The sequence below is a fragment of the Typopeltis vanoorti genome, chromosome 13, assembly GCF_054136105.1.
Source record: "Typopeltis vanoorti isolate ZY-2024b chromosome 13, IOZ_Tvanoo_1.0, whole genome shotgun sequence".
NCBI lineage: Eukaryota > Metazoa > Arthropoda > Arachnida > Uropygi > Thelyphonidae > Typopeltis > Typopeltis vanoorti.
The window spans coordinates 82,511,568-82,537,501 of record NC_143561.1 but is presented as its reverse complement, the minus strand read 5'-3'; the positions used below and the strand labels follow the sequence as shown (position 1 = coordinate 82,537,501).

The following is a 25,934-nucleotide window of genomic DNA, read 5'->3' as shown; positions in this document are numbered from 1 at the left end:
GTATCAACATTACTCAATCTTTACTTGCTTTTTCTCAGACTTTGCGATGTAAGTTTGACTAGGCATTTTCTTCCAAAACAATCCTGTTTCGTCAGCGTTAAACACTTGATTGGGACAATATCCACCATTTCGATAATTTTGGCTAACTTCTGTTGAAAATTTTTTGCTGCTGCTTCATCTGCTACTGCAACCTCATCTGTAATCTTCACGTTATGAAGTGCATTCCTTTTTAAAAACCCAGTTAGCTATCCTTTGGTAGCTGAAAAGTCTTTATCAGCCTGGGAAGCAGAAGTTGATGGATATGTGTAAGAATATTTATGTAAGATGGCTTCATCTGTTCATAAAACCGTCATTCCATTTTTTCTAATAAAGCATCTCTTGAATACGATGATAATTTGGCACTTAGTTTTGTGCCAGAAATGAGATTTTCATATTGCGACTTCATTCTTTTTTAATTGTTGTTATAGTAAATTAACCTAAATTAACATGTTTACCAATCGCCTTAGATCCCTCTCCTTTTGCTAAGTGATCTAAAATTGCAATTTTCATTTCCAAAGAAATTGCTTTTCTTTGGTGCTTTTTTTTCTCCATTGGACCAAATTAAATCTTTAAAATAAAAATTAGCAAAATTTAGACTTATGATAATGAAAAGACAAACACTTACATGCAAAATTAAACTTCACGGACACCCACTGCTTGCACGTTACTTACGTTATGCCAGAATGTGCTGCAACATGCTGTTTGTTATGTACAATGGTACATAAGTTTTGAAGGTGGTGCATAACTTCAAAACTGCATAAAAAGAGACCCGAGTGTATTCCATTTTTAAGTTAAGGGGATAATAAATCCCATTATTATTTCAAAGCCTGATACAAAACTCGGAGATCGAAGTCTAAGAATTTCATGCCGAAGAATTATCGGCGAGTCCAAGCATAAGTCAACACCTGGGTAGTACAACACTAGGACAACTCGGAGCAAAGGTGGAGCAAGCTCCATCACTATCCTTAATATTTTCTCATAATGTAAAACGCAGCTCCTAGGAGATGTATTAATGAATGTAAGTTAATAATATAAGTTCGTTTCACTTAAACCTTGGTATTATCCAGGTCTACCTACTCACTGATGAGACCTCAATAAAGGTCGAAACCGGTCTGGGTAGTGACCTCTCCTCATAATGTAAAACAGTAATACATCTCCTGGGAGCTGCGTTTTACATTATGAGAAAATATTAAGGATAGTGATGGAGCTTGCTCCGAGTTACCCTACCCAGGTGTTTACTTATGCTTGGACTCGCCGATAGTTCTTCGGCATGAAACTCTTAGATTTCGATCTCCGAGTTTCGTATCTGGCTTTAAAATAATGAGGGATTTATTATTCCCTTAACTTAATTTATGCCGCCGGGAAAAAAATAGGCTCTTTATTATATTCCATTTTGTTCAGTCTGCAGCTACTCGCCAGCTGGCAAAATCTACTCACCACAAGTGAGTGGATGAGCATATTTTTCAGTCCCTGTCTATGTATGTATATACTTATATTCAGTGTTGAAGCACTAACCATCCACTCTGACAATGCATTCCTCTCATTTAACCACCCACCAAGCAATAAATCTCCTTTTCACTTCCTTAGAAGACCACCACGTTCCCTCAATCTGCCTTCATACTCAAAATTCTCAAGTCCTGAGACAGTTTTAGTTATTTACCTCTACACTCCTGCCAATGCTTTCTTATCACCAATACAGCCAGGTGACCAGATGTGTGCACAGTAGTCCAAATTAGGTCTAACTAGTGCCTTATACAGTGAAACCTCCTTATCCATACTATCAGTATTTTTCACATTATAAAAGCAAGTTTCTGGGTAACCCGTATAACATTTTGCAATGTGTTCCCTAACTTCATTTCCATATCCACCAAGATATTTTCTCTCATTTCATCTTCACTTTACACTTCACAATATTGAAATGATATCCCCATTCCCTAACCCAAAGCACAAACATATTCAAATTCTCTTGTAACACCAATACATCATAACTTCCTGATGTTGCCCTTCCTGAGTTAGCATCAGCAGCAAATAACTGAACTATATCATTGATGTATAAGTTAAACAACAGTGGTCACAGAACAGAACCCTCTGGTACTCCACTTGTCACCTTCCTGTTTCAGGATACTGCACCACCATACTCAACTTTCTTGCTCCTGTCAGTCAACCATCCCTGTAACCATGCTCCCAAGTATCTATCCATCCCCATTCTGCTCAATTTCAACAGTAGTTTATTATGCAGTACTCAATCAAATACTTTAGCAAAATCCAAATAAATCATGGTATAAGCATCTCTTCTATCAACTACACTAGTCACCCTATTATAAAATATAACCATGTTAATAAATCATGATCTATCCTTAACAAATCCATGCTGTTGTCTCAAAAGATTTCCATTGTCCACAATCTAGTTTTGTATTCATTTTAGAAATTGTGGGCTTTACAACCGTGTTATAAATAACTATTTTAATTTCCTGACATTTGGTTTTGTATTCTAGTTTTGTAAAGTTTATAACAGTTTGTAAACTAGTTTTCTATTCTGTCTCTAACACCTACACTTGATATACACACTGCTGTATAGTTTGACACTACTGACTTGGCTTCTCCCTTATGCAGGGGCACCATTTTTCCCTCTTTCCACTCTTTTGGGATTGTTCCTGTTGCCAGACTTTTGTTGTACAACTAAGTCAAGAGCACTGCCAGCTCTTTTGGACATTTTCATAGCATACATCATAATATCCCATCCAGCCCCACAACTTTATTAACATCAAGGTTACTTAATATTCTAAACACTCCATTCTTGAACTGTTAGTCTTTTGTCCTCTTTCCTATTGCTATTCAATACCCCTCTTAACCCCCCCCCCATCCATACACACAACACTCGAAATATTCATTGAACATTTCCACTATCTTTAGCAGATTTTACTCGAATTCTGTCTCTAGCAATTAAAGTTAGTCTTCCATATTCACCCTTTTCTGATTTATCCATTTTACCCAAATCTTAGGAGTGTGCCATCTTATATTTCCATAAGTAATTGATTCCAGACCAAGTTCCAGGCACTGCTGATTTCTCTCCGCTTCAACTGATTAAGTCACTGCACATTGCCAATTTGTTTCTATAACTTATTGTAGTATCCCTGCTCTGTAATTCCACATCTCTCTCTCTCTCTCTTGTTCCATGATGCTTGTACCTGTCTAACCACTTCTCATGTCAAAACCCTCATTTGATATTATCAAAACAATATTATTAAGCCTAACACCGGAGTCCCACATGTTGCTTCAGCAACATTCTGGATAAGATAATTGTCCCTAAGTAGCTCAAGGAATTCGATCACCTTACTCACACATATTTCCTGCTTCCAGTCAGTGCTGCCATAGTTAAAGTCATTATTGCCATCCTGTTACTCACCAGTCTCATCTGTCTGAACATTGCTGAATTACCTCCATCCGCATTCTCTGGCTACAGCAACATCCCACTAAATATCTAAAAATAATACCCCAGCTCTTATTTTAGCTTTTCAAAAATGCTATAACCATCACATTCTATTCCCATGAGTGCATCATCCTCCATTAACCACGTCTCACTAACTCTAATGATTTGTGGACTGACTAACTGTATCAACACCACAAACTCTGCACCCTTATTCTTGATAATTCTTGCATTAGTGTATAAGCACAGTAGCTTTCTCCTGATCCTTCTATCCTCTCCCACAACTCCTTATCCCATCATTCAAGTCTTTTGACTATGCTGCTTCCATTGAAGCCATCCTTGCATTCCTATCTTGTCTTTCTTTGTCCATTATCTCACACCAGTTCTGGTATCTTACACTCACAGTCTCACTGACTAGTTTTCATTTCCCTGACTGGCTACGCACACTCTTCCTTTCATCAACAATCTACCCGGCTTCACACTATCATTCTCACTCAGATGCAAACCATCTGCAGCAAACATCTCCCTCCTACTTTCAAATTTATCCCATACATCCACATACATATAAAATATAACACAAGCAATTGAAAAACAGAAAAGAAAATCAAAAGAGGTCATAATTCTGGTAGGTACCAATGATTTAACTAGTGATAAATTCAGTATGAAAGAGGACATGAAAAGATTGTTGGAAGAAGTGAGAAAATAAAAATCATTAGTATATTTAGATTACCACCTAAATGGCTACAAGTAACAAGAACAGAAAGAAAAATTGAAACATTTGTTTATAAAACTAGACTATTGAATGACACAAATTTACAATGGCTATATGAACAAAGAATTAACCAGTATCTAGACAAAATAAAACAAAATGTAGAAATAGAATGGCTTAATATAAAAACGATACTAAATGCAGCAGCAAATGAAAGCTTAGGAAAGACCAAAAAATTCAATAAAAGCAAAAAAACTGAAGATCTGGGATGATACAATGAAAGAAATAATTATAAAGAAAAAAGAAGCCTATCACAAATGGTTAAGCAGTAAAAGATTAGAAGATGAAATAGAATATAAAAAGAATAAGAGCCATAGCTAAAAGAGAAGTCAGAAAAAGACATAGAGAATCATGGAACAAATTTGTTTCTAATTTAGAACATGATTTATATAAAATAAGACTCAATGTATATAAAATTTTGAAACACTTAAATGCAGATACCAAAGTAAACATAAAATTAAACACTGAACTGAAATTAGAAGAATTTCTAAATTACTACACAGAATTGTGGACAGACAAATATTTTAAAAAAGACAACTGGCAAACAATTAATGAAGATGAAAAGGAAATAACTAAAGAAGAATTAGAAATCAGCCTGAAAGAAACAAGAAACGGAAAATCACCTGGAGAAGATAATCTAGGTTCAGAACTATATAAATATGCAGGAACTAGATTCAAAGAAAGACTTATTATTTTTAAATAAAATTTATTCAACTGGTATCCCCCCAATAGAATGGAAAAAAGCAATTGTGATTCCTATCTTTAAAAAAGGTAATGGAGATGACCCTAAAAACTATAGAGGTATCAGTATACTAAATTCCTGTTACAAAATATATAGCAGAATCTTAAATAGCAAACTAATGAAATATTCCGAAAACTTTATTTTAGAAGTACAGAATGGATTTAGAAAAGGACGATCATGTATAGACCCGGCCTTTTGCCTAAAATTAATAATAGAGAAAAGAAGAGAATACAATTTAGAAACACATATTGCATTTATTGACTTTGAAAAAGCATTTGACAAAGTTAAAAGAAACATATTATTTAACATATTAAAAGAAAGACAAATACCAAACAATATCCTAAAAGCTATCACAAGTATATATGAAAATAATCAAATACAAATAAGATTAAATTATGAACTATCATATCTGAGAGAGATAAACCAAGGAGTCCGATAGGGATGTCCCCTTTCAGCAACTCTTTTTTAATACTTATCTAAATCAAATAATAAAATGAAATATAAATTTCCATCAAGGTATTCAACTTTCTCCTACTGTAAACTTAAATATTTGCCTCTCCTCTTTGCCTCTTTGCCGACGACCAAATAATAATTACAAATTCTGAAGATAAACTACAGAAAGCTATTTTAGATCTCAATGAGATAGCCAAAGATTATGGTATGATAATATCAACAGGAAAATCAAAAACTATGACCTTTAAAGGACAAGATCCAGCAAGAACTAAAATAGTAATAGATTACAAGATCTCAGAACAGGTGAATTCATTTAACTACCTAGGATGTACGATCACATATGAAAATGAAAAAGATATAAACATAAAAATTGCAAAATATTTAAAAATATCAGGTATAATTAACTCTATATTTAAACCAAACCTAGTTCAAAAACAAACCAGGCTAAAAGTATACAATACATTACCCCTACCAGTCTTAATGTATGGAAGCGAAATCTGGACAATAAAACAAAAAGACAAACAAAGATTAACAACAGCAGAAATGAAGTTTATGAGAAAAACTGCAAAGTATACCCTATTTGATCACAAAAGAAACGAAGAAATTATGAAAGAATTAAACCAAGAACCAGTAATAGAAAAAATTTAAAAATATAAACATAAATGGATGGAACACGTTCAAAGAATGAAAACAGAAAGATTGCCAGAACAAGCCTTAAAATACAAGCCATTAGGTAAAAGAAAACCAGGACGTCCTCTTAAACGATTCAACGATGACTTCTAAGGCCGGAACAGGCCATGCCAGGCCTAATTCCTTGATATGCATGATGATGATATTTAGATATGATAGAAATGAATTACAAAGACAGGCCATGATGACAAATGATTTGATGCTAAAGCTCTGTAGAAGGAATGGATGTGTGGAGTGAGTTTGAGGGAAGATTGGATTTGTATAATCCAAAGGACAGCTTAGACTTGAATGCATTTGGCATCAGGGAGTCTTGAAAAATTATTAATTGATATAAAACCTAACACAGACATTCAGGGAAACTGAATTCTGATGTGAAGAATCATGAGAATCTGTGTGTAAGAGTGACAATATTAGATAACTGTGTTATAGATGGGAATGGTTATTATTATGGAAAGATTATGAAGAGAGAACGGTTCTCTGTTTGTCCAGTTTGGACCTATTAAGCATGTGTAATAATGTCTGCATAAGTAAGGAACTAGATAAGAACAGAGATCTGCAAGTTGTCAAACTGTGTCATGCAGATCATAGACAGGTGTATACATAAGAACATACATTTAATTTATTATGTCTGTACATGAATGCTAGGAGTATCAGAAACAAAGGAGTAGAGTTTGTTGCCTTGGTTAATATATTGGAACCTCATGTAGTAAGCATTATTGAGGAATGGCTATCAGAAGCAGACATACTAACTGGTGTCAAGTGTAAAGGGTACAGTATTTTTAGGAAGTATAGACAGGATAGGAGAGCAGGATGCATGCTGTTAATGATATCAGATGACTTGCATCCAATTAGATTTGAGACCTATGACTGCAATGCTAGTGACAGTTTTTCATGTGGCAGTGAGTTTGAAGCCATGTGGTGTGAGGTGGAATCTAATAAGATTAAATACATAGTGTGGTGTTGTTACAGAACTGGTGGATCGGTTGCTAGTGATGAAGAAATACATCATCAAATATATGATGGGTGCAAAAAAGAGTAATCATAATGGGGAGTTTTAATTATTGAAACATTGATTGGGTAGCTATGAAATTGCATGAAAAGAATGAAACTGAATTTATTGAGCTGTTGCGAGACAACTTCCTCAAGCAGCATGTGACAAAAGGAACTCATGGTCAAAGAGGGTGAGATCTGATTATAGTCAGGGAAGTGTTTAGTTAAAGATGTAACTATTCTGCCTGCAGTTGGTGATAGTGATCATGCAGTACTCACTTGGGAAGTGGCTAAGTTTATGAATGTTCCATTCAGAAAAGGTTACATGCTGAACTACAAAGCAGGAAATTATGACCACCTGAGAGATATCCTGGGATCTGTACTGGTATCAGTTATTGGATGGGAAGGATATTGACAGTGCGAGGGAAGTGTTTAAAATATACTTAAATGATGTGATAGCAGAATGTATCCCTAGAGTTCAAAGAATAAATAGAGTAGGAATGAAATGGATATATAATCTAATTAAGCAAGAGATTTATGAGAAAAAGATGATGTTGAAGGAATAGTCTGTGCATAAGGATGATGTCAGTTATGATAATTATAAGCAGCAGGTCAGAAGAGTTACAGGTGTTGTACAGAAAGCTGAGTTTGAAAAGAAACTGGCTCTGCAGGTTAAAGACAACCCAAAAGAATTTTATCATTATGCTGCAAGTAAAAGAAAGAATGAATTTGAAAGAATAACTCTACCGAATGTAGATGGTATGCAGAAGTGTTTGTTCAACTAATGAGCAGCTATTTTGCTAAAAGCTATAAACCTGGTATATGCAACATTGAACTCACCTCTTCACCATATGAAGAAACTCATGTAAATGAGGAGGAAGTACAGACTGAAGAATTCAGCAATAGATACTGACGGGATATCTGCATGGATGCTAAACTGGCTATTGCCTTGACCAGACCATATAATTTGAGTCTCAGAACAGGGAAGATTCCACAGGAGTGGAAAGAATGCATGATAATCCCATTGCACAAAGATGTTGCAAAGATCGATGTACCAACTATTGATCAAACACTATCTCAGGAGTGGTGGTGAAGATCTTGGAAAAGTTTGTTAGGGCCTGCATTCAGAAATGGGTTGACAGTGAATCTCTACTTTGCAATGAACAGCTTGGGTTTACTAAAGGAAGGTTATGTTTTAGCAACTTGATCACATTTGATAATAATATTACCACTGAGTTAACCAAGTGGAAAATGCTACGATACTTTTGGATTTTGCAAAGCTTTTGACAGAATACAGCATGAATGGAAGACTGTTGCATAAATTCTAGAATATGGGATTGGATTATAAACTATTGGCATGGATAAGAGGATGTCTGACTGACATATCAAAAAAGTGATATGTGCAGGTTGTGAATCTGCAAGATTCATGGTAACCAGTGGTGTCTCAAGGATCAGACCTTAGCCCATTGTTATTCAATATGTAGGGAACGATTTTATCTGCGACATATAGCTATTTGCTGATGATGCAAAAATAGATAGGATAATCAGGAGTGCTGCTGATATGCAGTACTTGCAGAATTATGTGAATAGACTGAACTTGTAGGCATTTCAAAATGGCTGTCATTTCAATGTTAATAAATGTAAGGTCAATCACTTTGGTGTGATTGGATATCCAATGTTATGTTATATTGGTGAGATTATGCTTGAAGAAGCTGATGAAGCTGGGGAACTTGGAGTTTTAGTAGACAGGAAGTTAAAGTTCAAGTAGCAAAATCATGTAGCAAAAAGTGTAAATATAACTCAGAGAATAATGGCAATGCTGAAACAAACCTTGACATGTAAAAATAAGGAAGTCTCTTGCCTCTTTACAAGGCCTTCATAAGACCTCACTTGGACTGTTGTGCACAGGTCTGGTCTCCTGGTTTCAATGGTGATTCTGATACATACAGTGGAGAAAGAGACTGCAAAGGAGAGTGTCAAAATTGTTATCAGGATTGTGGAAAACTAATTATGTAGACAGGAGAATTTGTCTGCTACAGACACTAGCAAACATGAGAAAGAGGGTTGATGTGATTGCAACTTACAAACTTCTGAAAGAGTTATGGAGAATTTGTAGATGGAATTTTTTAATTTGTGGAGGGTGGCGAAAGGATGCGAGAGAATCCTTGGAAGTTGAGAATGAATGCTGTCAAGAAGGGACGGTTAGGGCTAGATTTTTCCTCTCAGAAAGTAGTGCGTTATTGGAATGGATTGCGTTTGGTTGTTGTGTTTGCAAGTAGCGTGAATGAATTCAAGAACAGGTATGACAGCCAGTGTGAATTGTATGAACTTCCTAAATAAGTTCCTGCTGACTCCCTGGAGATCACTCTTAATAATAATAATACTCAATCCCTTCTTCCTGCAAGTCCCAACTGTCATGCCATTCATGATCATTTCTTCTCTTTACTCTCATATCTTGGCAATACACTCACTTATTTAAGATAATTCTCCCTCTCACGCTCTTTTTGCTTCACTGTCTTTAGCAATACTCGCAAATCCCGTGTCATCTCAGTTTATCTTAGTAAAGGAAAATAGAAACAGTCTCGCGTTCCTTAGCACTTCCTGTTTACAGAAAATCCACACACAGAGAGACTGGTAGATACATTCATAAACACTCACCGCCCCTCTTCTCAATAATATGTGAGTATTAAAACTCTATATAACAGGGCTAAATTAATTAGTTCAGATAACAGTGCCCTCTGTATCACACCAAACTTGACCACATTCACAAAAACCTTCTAAGCCACTGGTTACAATTCCCACCATATCTAAAAAATATTACCTCAAAATCATCCTCCCCTTTCCAGAACAGAGACTACATCAAAGTTATCACCATTATCTTTATCCAAGGCATATCTGAAAAACTAGGTAAAATCTTAAAAAAATACCACCTTACAACCATTTACAGTACTTATAAAAAGTTGGCATCCTCTGTCAGTTCCTAGACCTGCCAGGTCCATTGCCTATCTTGCTATGGCCAAACTGGCAGGACAGCCAACATCAGAATTGATGAATATAAGGACTATATCTGTTTTTTCACCACTACAGCCACTCATGACTTGCTGACCATTCTTTGGACACCCACCATAAAACACACTGGAAGAAGGCCACTCTACTGTATTGCAACAAATTCAAATATCAACGACTATTCCTTGAATCTGCTTCTGCCTTAAGGAAATACCCAAAATTTTGGAAGCATTCATCCTCTGCACTAAGTCCAACAGACAAAGACACCCATTTTAGCCTGCTGGTGTGTGTGGGGGGGGGGGGGGAGCACTATTTAGGATTTTGGGCTGCATGCACATATCATATTATATTGTGCTCTCTGATGATGCCAATTTAACTTGGGCAAAATATTGTAAGTATTAATCAAATTTATTTTTGTTAATATTAGTCTACAATGTAATTTCCTTAAAAAATCACAGTTATAAAATCATATGACCTCCTAGCTAGCTTTGGCATTGTGAGTTTATTCCCCAGTGTTCCCAGGAATGAAATTTATATTTTACAGTATGATGTTACTTCATGAATTAATCACCCAAACAGCCACATGGATAAATATATCAAAAATATAAGCTTCGTATCCAACTTATTTCAATACCATCCACATATTATATTAACTTCAATGGACACTTTGCATCCATTTAATATCGACATGTGAATGAAATATGTCGATGCCAGACGTGCTCCCAAATTAGGAAATCTGGCTACGTTACATGGACGACATTTTCCTAATTTGGGAGCAAGGCTCAGAAAACTTACAATCCTTTCTGGATCATTTAAACCATTTTCATCAAAATATAAACTTCACATCAGAACCAGAAGTTAATGGTGTTTTTGCTTTTCTCGATAGAAAACTTACTAAAACAACTGAAGGTTTCAAGATTTCTATCTTTAGAAAGCCAACAGACACCGATAGATACCTACATGCTTCGTCTCACTACTAACCCCCCCCCCTCAAAAATTAGGAATTATTTCCACGCTAGCTCATCGGTTGAGATCCTTGTTGTCAGAAGAAGAGGAACTTTGACAAGAACTTAGTTAACTCAAAAGGACTTTCTTAAATAATAGTTACTCTCCTAAAAATATCTATAATCGTCTTAGTGTATGTAATCAACATAGTAATGAAGATAACTCAAACCCAACAGCCTACATCTCCTTACTGTATATAAGTTCTCTTTCTCCTAAACTAGTGAAAATCCTGAAGAAATTTAATGTTAAAACATATTTCTCCACCTTTCCAAAACTCCGATCTTACCTCAGTCAACCTAAACTAAAACAGAACCTTCTTCAGTTCCCAGGAGTATGCAAAATTTTATACTTTTCTGTCTGGCCATATTATGGCCAGACAGAAAAGTCCATCCCTCTCAGCCTAGAAGAACACCAACGTGGCATTTCTTATAATGGGGTCCATGCTAGTGCCCTATCCAGCTATGGATAGGGCACTAGCATGGACTCTCATGGACTAGCGTTTATTCTCGGCCAATACCAATGTTGAAGGATGACAACATCAAATAGACTGGAATTCAACTTCAAACATCTGCAAATGCTTTGATGAATTAGAAAGACGTATCTTGGAATCCAAAGAAATAGCTCTCGACCTTGTCCATCTAAACGGCAATCTCAGTTACAGCCTGTCCGATTCACATAGCACTGTAATCCAGTTTTGGCGCACTCATTGTATCATTCACACGCACAGTGCTTCATGCCAGAACTAACACTCGGACTCAATTTCAAACACAACTGCTACTTGTTCTAAACTCTGTTTTGCCTAAAGCACAATATATTTTTAAGATATTGTTTTCTCCATGGTACTGTATTCACCTGACGAAGTCAGCATTTTCTCTGTGTTTAAGTCAGTTAATAATTATAAACATGTCATTTAACCAAGTCAATTACTCTGTAAATATATATATATATAACTTATTTCAATACCATTCACATATTATATTAACTTCAATGGACACTTTGCATCCATTTAATATCGACATGTAAATGAAACACGTCAATGCCAGTTCGGTGGTTAATTATTGAAATTATTAACCCTATAAAGGGTTAATCCTATTGAAATTATTAAGGGTTAATAATTTCAATAATTAACCACTAAACTGGCATTGACGTGTTTCATTTACATGACGATATTAAGTGGATGCAAAAGTGTCCATTGAAGTTAATGTAATATGTGGATGGTATTGAAATAAGTTGGATACGAAGCTTATATTTTTGATATTTTTATCCATGTGGCTGTTTGGGTGGTTAATTCATGAAGTAACATCATACATATCAGTTCTGGAGGGAAGAGTTCCTGTAAAATATAAACATTGTTCCTGGGAACACTGGAGAATAAACTCACAATACCAAAGCTAGCTAGGGGTTCATATGATTTTATAACTGTGATTTTTTAAGGAAATTACATTGTAGACTAATATTAACAAAAATAAATTTGATTAATACTTACAATATTTTGGCCAAGTTAAATTGGTATCATCAGAGAGCACAATATGATATGTGCATGCAGCCCAAAATCCTAAATAGTGCCCCCCACCCACATACACCAGCAGGCTAAAATGGGTGTCCTTGTCTGTCAGGCTTAGTGTAGAGGATGAATGCTTCCAAAATTTTGGGTATTTCCTTAAGGCAGAAGCAGATTCAAGGAATAGTCTTTGATATTTGAATTTGTTGCAATACAGTAGAGTGGCCTTCTTCCAGTGTGGAAGAAGGTCAACCACCAAAGCATGGTCAGCATCAGGATATGTATCCCATATTGCAAAGCGCACACCCCTTTCGGACTTGTATGTAGTTTATTCTTCTATAGTCGATTTTCCTTCACCTGTTAGGCTAACTTCTTTTTGTGGTCCACTTTCTCCTTCTCCATACCTGTCACTCTCCTATCTTACTTTTTATACAGCTTATGGGCATAGTTATCGCATTTCTTCTGGTACTGGATCCATTGCATTTTATTTTTATTCCTTCTCTTGCTTCACGTCTTATTCATCCATTTAAATTTCATGTAATTGATTCTCATAACTCGAGGAATGTAGTCAGACATTAAATCAAGCTTAAATCAGAGATCTTTTGACCTGTAAGTTAAAGATGTTAAGAAATTATATTCTTGGTTTCATCCTTTATCCAAGCTTAAGCAAACAAAGTTTTCGCATGAAGTGACTTCGCATCACTTGCCTTAGTATCCCATAATGCAAAGCACATATCCTTACAGACATATATAATGCTATGCATTATTCGAAGGGTCACCACCCAGACCGGTTTTGACTTTTATTGAGGTGAAAAAGTAAAGGGTTGCTAATCATAGACCTAGAGTAGTTAGTATAGGGAGGTGCAAGAGAGCCCGATAGTATTAGGAGAAAAAAGACAGATAGATAGCATGAGAGAGAGAGAGAAAAGGCCTCAGCTCTTTTATATCATCATATAGCCAAAGGCTCAGTTTTCCTTTTTCACCAATCTCATATAGATGAACAATCAAAAAATCAATTGAAACTAAAGTGCAAAAATGAATGATACCCAGATGGTTAGCCCCATCTGGGTTAACTGCCTTGAGTTGGCCTTCTCTGTCTGGGATTGCTCTCCAGCCATCCCTGCAATTGAATTAAGAGGATGAAACTATTTAAAAAATCTCTCAGCAAGAATAGACAGAATTTTATCTCCCCTGGTGAATATTGCATAATGTGGGTGGTCTACACCATCTAGTGATAAATTTGATATCTTCCAGAATTCTTCTTTCTAAATACAAAAAATGTCTGACTGAAGAATAAAATTTCCACAATACAATATTATAAAGCATTTGGATGTCGTATTGCTGGTTTTCAAATCCATGTTTTTTCCTAACCTTCCATAAATGGTATTTTAATTCATTAATTATAAAAATCAAAATTCTCTTCCCATTGCTGACATGTGGTGGATATTGTAAAAAAAAAAAAACTGTTCTGTTGTAAATAGTGTCATGCCCAACACGTTACATAATCTGTTCCAAATACACAGAGCAAGAGGGAACCTGTAGAATGCATGTTCTACTGTTTCCATTTGGTAACAGATGTCACAGATTGGATCTCTGATGTTAAAGTTTTGACCTCCATTTGATGGCATTGACTGGAAGGCGACCATATGCAATTCTCCAAGCAAGATCCTTCCTGTTAGAGTACCCTTGGAACGTCATCAAGTTATGAAACAAAATATTGTTGTCAGTACCCAATTGTGGAACTTCACAGCAAAAGAGATTAAAGATTTCTTTATACCAAATTTTAGTTTTTTTAATGCAAAGAATGTTAAAGATACCAGGCTATTTTAAACCTGGTTTTACTCCATTTCCCAAGTAAGCAAACAGACAAACAAGTCAAGTTTGTGCCGCCTGCAAGTGTTGCAAGTCTAGCTGACCCTGCACGTAGTGCAAGACCAAGGCAACTCATGGTAAAAGTAGAATAAGTTCTCATCACTAATCTTAATATTTACCCATAATGCAAAGCACATCTCCTGGAGGAGATGTATGATGCTTTGTATTAAAGGCAAGGGCCACTACCCAGACTGGTTTCGACCTTTATTGAGGTCTCATCAGTGGGAGCCAGGCTAGAAATACCAAGATTTAGTAATACAGAGCTTACAAGTATTTTACCAGAACAAGTTACCATAAGGTGTTTTAACCTTATTAAATAAAAATCTCAGGAGGAGATATAAATGTAGAAAGTATTTTACCTTGGGTATAATAAATATTAAAGATACCAAGCTATTTTAAACCTGGTTTTACTCCATTTCCCAAGTAAGCAAACTTGACTTGTTTGTCTGTTTGCTTACTTGGGAAATGGAGTAAAACCAGGTTTAAAATAGCTTGGTATCTTTAACATTTATTATACCCAAGGTAAAATACTTTCTACATAATGCAAAGAATGTCAATTCCAGTGTTTTAGCAGTCTTAGATTGTTCAGAGTATTATAGTATTCAGGAACAATCTCAGCTCTGGACCTTTATAATCATTAACTTCAAACAGGGGAAGAAAGATGAAATCCAAGTAGTACCGGAGAAGGTCTGCACATGTGTATGTGTGTGATTAGTTTGCAATATTTTATGGGTTTTTGAAGCTGTATTGCTTAAATAGCAGAATTTTAAGACTGGAAGTCCAAATTCCCCATGCTTCGTTCATAGTTGAAGAGACCAAAAAAAAAAATTGCAGAGGTTTACTATAGAATTGCTTTTTTCCACTTTTATTGCGGTTTCAACAGTGGGAGCGAGACACCTAAAAGTGTTAACAAGGTTGAAGTAATACAGAAGTCATATTTCCATGTACAAGTAAGCAAAAGGTGTCTCACTTTATTACTAAAATACTCTGTATTAGAGATAGATGTTGAAAGTTTTTTCATTTGGTTATACTATGATTAAAGATGCCAAGAAATTATATTCTTGGTTTCATCTTTTATCCAAGTGTAAGCAACCAAAGTTTCCGTACAAAATCACTTCACGACTGGGCTACTTCTACAATTGGATAAAGGATGACACCAATTTTTCTTGGCAATTTAATTTAATTTTTAATAACCAAGTGAAAAAACTTTCAACATCTTTTGACCACTTCACTGCTGACTCCTCTACCATGCAGTTTCTCATGCAAAGGCACTATTTCAACTACCTTCTCAGTCTCTCAATAAGTTCTACATATGCCCTTGTTTTTATTCAAAGCTCTCACACAATTTGCCACTCTCCAAGTTAAAACTGCATGATTCCTTTCTCTTTTTCTCCAGTTGATGCCAAAATAGCCACTCTGTTCTTATACTGATTCTCGGATGTTGCTAGAGATCTAGTATCTTGTACCATGAACCCCTTCCTTCACATGCTGCTTAAGTTAGTTCAGTAACTTTATAAATTCCCTTTCCCTTGTCTTTTATGCTTTCTACTCCCTCCAGTCTGTATCTCCTTAGTTGAAATCACCAATAACGATAGTCCTACTTATATCCATAAGTTTGTCTATGCCATACTTTGCTGACCACTCTCCTGTGGAATCTAGTCCAATACTTCTTTCACCAATCATGGAGGTAGCTTAACACTTTGAGTCCTATCGATGTAAATATACATTGATATGTATATATACTTACAGAAGATCTAGGACTCAAAGTGATAAGCAATATTCCCAACTGAACCACTGCTGAACAATTCTTGTGTGATGGACAGTAGCATTGTTATCCATGAAACAATCTGATATCACCTGTTGGATAAGAAGTCAACATTGCAAGATGGACTGGGTTGACAGCAATGTTCAGATATTCCGTGGAGACCACCCAATGCCTTCCAGCAATACCAGAGGACTCGTTCTGTACCAACAAAACATGCCCACACCATGACACCATCCGCAGAACCTTGAGTTGTGTTTACAAAGCAAGCTGGGTTCATTGCTTCATGGGGCTCCTGCCAAACTCTCTGCCTACCATCGGTACAGAACAAGATGTACCGTGACTCATCAGACCACATGACTTTTTTCAGTTTTCTAGTATCCAGTCACAATGTTCCTGATGCCACTGTAGATGAACTTTCCAGTTCCTCACAGAAATCAGTGGTTTCTGTATAGGCATGCAACTGCCAGTACAAATCTTCTTCAATTCCCTGTGCATAGTTCAGTGAGATAACAGTCAAAAACAGAATTCATTAAATGCTTCGGTCTGTTTGCTGCACACAGAAAGTCCTGTTTGTCTGTATACAAGCCTTCTCGATGACAGCGATTTTGTTCCTGACAAACTGTCTTAGGATCACAGTTATGCCTCTTAGACAAACAATGTGATTTATTTTTCTACTGATTAAACACCCAGGATATCTCACCTTTCGAGAAACCATTCAGCTCTGCTGTTTTCAAAATCATAACTCCAGCCAGACAAACACCCACAATAAGCCCTTTATTGAACTCCAAGTTTGCACATATGCTGTGTAAGTTACATTTACGTACATTGGCATAAAGGTTTCGAATTCAGTGGCCAGTATGTGTCCACAGTCGAATTCAAACTCACAGCCAGTTGGTTGGAGAGTGGGTATACTAACCACTCATCTAACCACTTGACCAACCTGGTTGGTCAAGTGGTTAGCATATCTGTTCTCCAAGTTTGAATTCTGTTGTGGGCATGGATGTTTGTGATTGTCTTGAGGTAGGAGCTGAATTTCATTGCCTGGTGTGAGACCACCACTTTACTTATTGGAGACCTGAAGTGGCTTGAAAAAGTTTTATGTTTGATCTCTAGAGCAGGGTTTCCAGACTATGTAAAAATAAATTTAAAAAGTTACAAAAATTTTTATAAAATTGATAAAAATTCTTAACCCACCCAGGGTACAAATGTACTATAGCTTTGCTAATAACCTATTATGGATGGGAACCACACAATAAAAAATAAAAACAGGCTGGCATATAATGTAATAATGTTAAATATAGTATGATTTTTTGGTTGTGATGAGAGCACTATTTTGTTATAATGATTACTTTTGTTTGTTTCTGCAGTTGTAAATATGTTTCATCTGTTCTCAACATGATCAAACAACAACATAGGGAAAATTAAAATTTTACATTTTACAGTCTTGTGGGAATAAAGCAACAATTTTGTACAAGTAACTGATTTGTGCATGAATTTAAGGACTGTTTGTTGGCAGTCACAGTTAACATGAAATAATGTACTCTATTCCCCATCCAAATTAATTACATTTGTAACCTCTTACATTCATTAAATTAAGAATGTTTACTTTTGTACTAAAGTTTTCTTTTCTTCATAGCGAATGTTCAGATGGATGTGTGTTAGGTAAAGAGGTGTGGTTTAAGAGGTACTCTTAAACCACACCTCTTTACCTAACACACATCCATCTGAAATTCTATACTCAATTGAAAATATCTTAGGTGTGTTTTACAAGAACTTTTGCTCATGGAATAAACAGAAGGCTAGCATTAACCACTAGGTTTTAAACCATAAAGACATATGAAGCAACATTTGCTGTTAAGAGTGAAATTAGTAGGTGTTACGGTGCCTTGATAGAGGATGTTGCTATTCAGTCAAAGTATAGCAACTGTGTATGTATGAATCCCCATAACTCTATTCTGTGCAAGTCGGTGACTTACTTATTTTCCTCTTCTTTTCAATATGATATTGAAGAACAAAGAGAAAAAATCTTATTCTCAAGGATAGTTTTCCCAGACAAAACAGAAAAAAAGGTTCAACAGGCTGGCAGTTGAGACTGACTAGTTTCTAATCAATCACAGCTTCTTTCAACAGCATTAAGAAGTCAGGAATCAAAAATTATGAAAAAATGCTGATAACTACTAGCATAATGATTGTGAAATAATGCTAATTATTGTGTTTACTGTTTGAATTTGGAACAATATTTATTTCCAGACTGTTGTGAACTTTCATTATATAAAGGGGTTCTGCTGTAGTTGAAAGCACACCAGTAGCAAATACTGCAAAATAATTTAAAAACATTTCACTTCACTTCTTAGGAAAATCAGATACCATACTTCATAAAAAAAAAATACTTCAAATAAATTGAACTATATATTAGTACCAAGGAACCAAACTTTTCGAGATATGAATTTTTGGTATCTTGAGTTTTGAATTAACACAATTTCATGTGGTACTTTATTCATAAGTGTGATGAGGCTACTATGAATTAATTTTTGAAATCTGAATCATAATTTGTCCTGTTGTTATTATTAAAACTTAACAATATCAATTTTTAATAGCCACTGACTGATGACACTTGTCTGATTCTTGAAACATCTGCTGCTCCTAAAGACCGTGAAGAAACAATTGTATCTTCAAGTAAGAGGAGAAGACGCTCTTATACACTTGCCTTCAAATTGGAGGTAACAAATTGATTTTTTTTCTATTATTTAGTTATTAATTTGGCATATTCTTATAAATAAATGTACTAATTTAATCCTTGAGCATTGGAACTAATAGTAAAGTTTACTAAAAATAGGCCTACCGTGATTGCAAAACTTTTTCCTAGTACAGTGTATTTGACTTGAATGATCTATTAGGTATGTTTTTAGTGTCATTAGTGAAAAAGAGCAACAAGCCTGTTAAGTCATTCTCCATGTTCCAGCCTATAGTAATTATCTTATAGTATTATAATGTGATATGGGCATTTGATAAGAAAGTTTGTAATATTATCCTTTTTGAATTTTTTTTGTGGGCAAAAATCAGGTATAATATTTACCTTATTGAAATTAGTAATCCTCAAATATATTTTTTAGTTAAATTAAGTTCATGATTATAGTGAATTATGATATTATGCAATCAGTCAAGTTTAAAAAATAATGAAATACAAAGATAATCCTTATTTATTACGCTTTCTAAAAATGCATATTTTAGTCCTGGAATATACATGTGTATGTGGTTGATTCTCGCAGTGATTAATAGATTTATTTTTTATTGTGAGTGAGCGAGTTCATTATTAAAGTGTTTGTGTGTAAATACTGCTTTACTTCTAAATGTCATTATCTCTTTTTTTTTTCATATGGAACCTGTCTTTACTCTACTTGATTGTTTTTGATAACTTTTATTTGATGCACATCAATTCCTGAATCATCTTGTCTGTCACTTGCAGGACACTCATCATCATCATCAGTTGCATCAGTCTTAGGATTAGTAACTCAGCAGCAATTTCCTCCATTCCTCTCTGTCATGGCTTTCTTCTTAATTTCCTGGTAACTCTTCAAACCTGTGCTTTCTTTGACTTATCAATAAAGCTTTTCCTTGGTCTGCCTCTTCTTCTTTTCCTCTCTATTTTGCCTTCAGTTATTCTTTTCACAAGTCCATCATGACGAAGTATATGTCCATACCACCTGTCCCTTCTCATTTTGATCGATTTAATTAGAGTTCTTGCTTCGCTTATCTCTCTCTCTCTCAGGACTTCTTCGTTTGATTTTTTTCTGCCCATTTTATTTTGTTCATGCAGCGCCAGCGCCACATTTCAAAAGCCTCCAATATTCTTACATCTTCTCTGCCTAGAATCCAGGTTTCATATCCATACAGTGCAATGCTCCATCTCAATGTGTTTATTAATTTTTTTTTTTTCAATTATAGGTTGAGGTTTTCTGTTAAAATGCTTTTCATCTTAGAGAATTGGGCTTTTGCATTGTTTATTCTTGATCTTATGTCTTCTCTTGTTCTGCCATCTTCTGTTATTAGGCTTCCTAAATATTTAAAGCATTTTACTTGTTTTATCTGTTTCCCGCTGATGTCTATATGCTCTATATTGATAGGGGTTTTGCCTGTAACAAGGATTTTAGTCTTATCTATGTTGATTTTCATTTTATATTTTTCGGGGTTATTATTTAGTAATTCTAGTATTGTTTTTAACGTTCTTCTGTTTGCTGCCACAAGGGCTATGTCATCAGCAAATCTTATACACGACTTGCTCACCATTTATCTTTAGTTTCCTGAATTCAATATATAAATTAAATAAAAGTGGTGAAAGTATACATCCTTGTCTTACTGCACTCCTTATATTTATTATTTTCTCTTTAGCATTGATTTTAATCAGCCCATTTTGATTTTTGTAAATTTGATAAATTATTTTCCTATCCCTCAAGTCTATGCCGATATTAGTTGACAATTGAGGAGTATTTGCTGGTTTACTTTATGAAACTTTTTCACTAAATCAAGGAAGGGAATGTAAGTATTTTTGCTAAGGTCTAATCTTCTCTCTATTATTGTTCTTAAACAGAATATTGCCTCTCTTATTCCTTTATTCTTTCTGAATTCAAATTGGTCTTCATCCAATAGACAATCTATTTTGGAATAAATTCTATTCTGAATAATTTTTAGCAGAATTTTGCTAACATGTGGGATTAAAACTATTGTTCTAAATAATGCATTTATTTGCATTATTCTTTTTCAGTATTGATATTATAGTTTGATAAACTCCTTTGGTATTTCTTCTCTATCATAGATTTGGGCTATTAATTGATAGGGTAAGGTTTTTGTCTCATCACCTAGATTTTGTAGTAATTCTATAGGAATATTGTCTACACCTGTATTTTTCCCTTACTCATTTTGAATAGTGCTTTATCAAATTCTTCTGCATTATTGGGGGTCCTAGATTATCTTCATTTTGATTTTCTATGCTAATATCAACATCAAGTTCGTTTCCATTATAGAGATTTTCAAGATAATTCTTCCATTCCATTAATATATCCTCAGATTCTACGAGTAATTTTCCATTTTCATTGTTGATGGCATTGTTTTTGCTGTTCTTATTAAATTTGAAAATCAGTTTGTAAATTTCTTTATAGGGTCTCTCTATGTTTTCTTTTTTAAATAATTCATCTATTACATTGTTCTTCTAGGTATTATTTTTTGGCTTGTCTACATTTTCTTGTAATTAGATTTTTAAGATATTTGTATTTGGCTACATCTTTTTCTTTAACAGTATTTTTATATTTTCTTCTTTCATTCATAAGGCCAAGTATTTCATCTGTTATCCAATATTTTCTTTTTTCTTTTTCTGTATTTTTCAATAATTGATTTGATGCATTTGTAATTGACTCTTTAATCATATTCCATTGGTTTTCAATATTATTCTTACTATTTATGTTTTCTGGAATGTTATGATCAGTTACTTCTTGGTATCTTCTCTTCACTTCTTTACTCTTTAATTTTTCAAGGTTCCATCTTATTTTATATCTTTGGATTTGTTTCTTATGTTTCAGTTCTGTTTTCATTAAGACAAGGTTATGGTCACTACTGATGTCGGCACCTGGATAGCTTTTGCCTTTTTTTATTTAGTTTCTGTATCTTTTATATATAATCTATTTGATATCTATTTGAATCCCCAGGTGCTTTTCAGGTGTATCTTCTTCTTTTTGGAACTTGAAATAGTGTATTTGCTATAAATAACTGTTTTTGTGTACAAAATTCTATTAACTACTTTCCTCGTTCATTCCTACATCCAAGACCAAATCTTCCTGAAATCATTGCCCTCTTCTCCCACTATAGCATTCCAATCTCCCATTATTATTGTATTGTCTCTATACATTTTTGAAAATTATGGAGACAACTACCGTATTTGAATGAAAACTTTAGTTTAACATAACTAAAATATACATTCGACGTCTCAACCTTTATGTCAAGGTCATCTTCTGGAGCATACACACCATACACAGAAAACAAGCTACACTACAATCAAACTGGTTTGTTAAAGTTACTGACCAACTGCTACAACAATTGATGGCCTGACCTCTGGTGGGAAAAAAAAATTATACATCAATGCTAGAGTCCTATTATTAGTGTTATCTGTTGGTTGTAGAAATACATTGGGCGCAACAACAAGTCTATGTATCTATCTATATATATATATTAACATCATGATATTTAATTTACCATCTCACACTAAAAATCGTGCCTCTTAATCAATCGGCTGGCCTTTTTAAAGAGATGCAGAGACAATAACCTTATTCCTATTTGCATCAAACTGAAAAAGAAATTTACGTCTGCTAAAGCACTCCGTATTTGTGACCGCACAGAAGAAGCAATGCTTGAGAACAGATCCAAACAGCCCGCCAAAATCTAGCAATAGCTCAAAATCTGGTTTCAAAATTGCAATCTTAACTATTGAGTTATATTAATTCAGACATTCTACAAGTACTTGAAAGAATTACTGACAATTCGGCCAAATATACCCTGGAAAAGAATAAAGAAAAACTCAAGACCAAATTCCACAGTTTGAAACAACGCCGAAATATGGCAGCCAATCACAGGAATCCATCCAATCAGAAGACCAACAATGAACAACAAACAAGGGAGACAAGGAGCGACCAACCACCAGCAAGCAAGAACCATGTGATCAACCTATCAAGCCACACCTTGAACAGCGGCAAACTTACGCTACTGAATAAAGGACTTAACTACGCAATAGCACCTAAAAAGGTAAACAAATTGGATTTTATCTACCACATAGAAAGAGGCATCAGGTCCCTACCTAACAATATAGCCGATGAAATACAATTAGAAACTAGTAATGTCCTGAACATTAAGAAAATCATACAGAACAATCTCACAGAACTAGCAGCAATTAAGTCATTAAAAGCCAACCAAGACATAATAATAAAGAAATTGGATAAAGGTAATGCCACTGCTGTCCTTGACAGGTCAACATATATACTTCAGATGAATCAACTAGTAGCCGATAACATCACATATAAGCTGGTAAATTATAACCCAACAAACAGGATAAAGGATAAAACAGAGAAACTACTCAAGTCCATCACTTCTTGGCCACCGGAGACAGTTAAAAAACTCAAACACTACTATGCCCCCCCCCCAGAATAGTATATGGGGTCCCGAAAATAAACAAACAAAATGTGCTGCTTCGACCAATTGTGGAAGGAATAGACAGCCCTAATTACCACTTAGCCAAGAAATTAGCGTCAACACTCAAGGAGTTGATAGGTCATTCCCCCTTCCTACATAAAGAACACACAACACTTTATAAACAAAATTAAAAACATAACACTCGACAAAGACGACTTATTAGTCAGTTTCAACGTTTCTGCCCTTTTCACAAATGTCCCCATCGATGACACAATTCTCCTACTACAGAACAAATTTCCGCCCGACATTACGGCCCTCTTTGCCCATGTACTACAGTCCAGTTACTTCGTGTGGCAAAACAAATTTTACCTACAAAAAGAAGGTACAGCCATGTGCTCACCACTATCCCCCCCCCCCCCCAATTGCTAATTTCTACATGGGAACTTTTGAGCAAAGGGCTCTTGATTCCGCCACACTAAAACCAACAGTCTGGCTTAGATACTTGACGATGTGTTCGTTATCTGGCCGCACGGGCGACAAATGCTAAATACATTCCTTAGCCAACTGAACAAACAACACGAACGCATACAATTTACCATTGAAATTGAAAATCAAAACTCACTCTCGTTCCTAGACACACTAGTCACACATCTTCCTTCAGGCAGCCTATCCTTCACGGTCTGCCGAAAACCAACACACACATGGGCCAATACATACATGCTAATTCATACCACCACCCATCACAAAAATATGGAGTCATTAACACCCTTAAAAACAGAGCTACAACAATTTGCTCTAACTAGCAAGCCCTGAAACAAGAACTAAAAATCATCAGCGACACATTCATAAATAATGGCTATAACAAAAATACTATTAATAAAATATTCCATAAAACAACAACAAAAACGAATCTAGATTACAGTAAAACCATAGCCATCCCATACATTAAAGGGATATCAGAAAAAATCAACAGAATCCTACCACATTATAACCTCAATGCCACCTTTAAGCCACCCACTAAACTTAAAACCATATTCAGCTCCTCTAAGGATCCTCTCCTCCCATTGGCACATCCTGGAGTCTATTGCATCCACTGCACCTGTAACTTATCGTACATTGGTGAAACAGGACGGACAAACCCTATACGTAAGAAAGAACACATAAGACATTAAATATAACCATTATGGTGAAGCAGGCCTCTCAGATCACGCGCTCAACACCTTACACCAAATCAACTGGAAAAGCACCCGCTCTTTACACCATACAAAAACCTGGTATGAAAGGAAATTTAAGGAAGCCTTAAATGGCAATATTAATATGATATTGCCATTAATGCCATCTGTTCACACCTATAATCTCTCTCTCAGGACTCTCATATCTGCGGTCTCTAGTCTTTGGCCAAGTGTTTTACTTCTGACCCATCTCTCAGATCCATAAGTTAAAACTGGTTTGAACACTGTCCTGTATACAGCTAATTTAGTGTTCCAACCAATTCCTCTCTTATTCCATATGAATTCATTCAATTGACCTCCCACCACACCAGCTTTGCTGATTCTGTTGTCTATTTCCATACTCAATTCACCATCTTCAGTAAAAATTGCGCCTAAGCAGCTGAAATGTTTTACCCGTTCCACAGGTTCTCCATTCACAACACAGCTGACATTTTCAATGATTCTGCCTATTTTCATTGTCTTTGTCTTTTTATTGCTGACCTTCATACCATATCTATTACAACAGCTATTCAATTTAGTCAGAGAATCTTGCAGACTTGTAGCAGATTTATTTAGAAGTATAACATCATCTGCATAAAGCAAAGAGCTGACATTAACATCTCCAATTTTGATATCATGTTGAATACCACTTTCCTTCATAATGCGATTCATATAGGTAATGAATAACAGAGGAGATAATGTACATCCTTGTCTCACACCAGATTTAACATCAAACCATCTTCCTGTACTTCCTTCAATTCTAATTGCTGACTTACAACTCAAATAAAGACTGAGTATTGCTTGATATAATGCCCCATTGACACCATATAACTGCAGCGTATTGAATAGCTTCTCTCTTGGCACCTTGTCGTATGCCTTTTCCAAATTGACAAAACTTAAATACAGATCTTTGTTATATTCCCATGTTTTCTTGACTATTTGTCGTAAAGTGAAGATCTGATCCTGACAGCCTCTATTTGGCCTGAATCCAGCTTGTTCTTCACCAAGCTTTTCTTCCACAATTCTTCTCAACCGTTTCTCAAGTATACTTGCATAGATTTTGCCAGGAACACTCAGTAGGGAAATACCTCTGTAATTCTCACATTCAGTTTTATTTCCCTTTTTATATATGGGTACTATGAGAGCTCTACTCCAATCACCGGGAATTCATCCCTCTGTCCAGGCTTTCTCAACTATGCAGTGCAGCCACTGTAAGACTTTTATACCACCATACTTCAGCATTTCTGGTCGAATATCATCTACTCCTGCTGCCTTTCCACATTTCAAGCCT

The 25,934-nt window shown here is 35.3% G+C and overlaps 1 protein-coding gene across 2 annotated transcripts in view; it reads left to right on the top strand.

The window, feature by feature from the left end:
• Nucleotides 1-25,934, top strand: part of LOC150100318 (uncharacterized) — a 97,412-nt gene that overhangs the window by 44,714 nt on the left and 26,764 nt on the right. For both annotated transcript variants that reach the window (XM_090402745.1, XM_090402744.1), the window contains exon 3: nt 18,857-18,979. In XM_090402745.1, the coding sequence (XP_090258871.1) occupies nt 18,857-18,979 (123 nt within the window). The remainder of the gene's footprint in view (nt 1-18,856; nt 18,980-25,934) is intronic.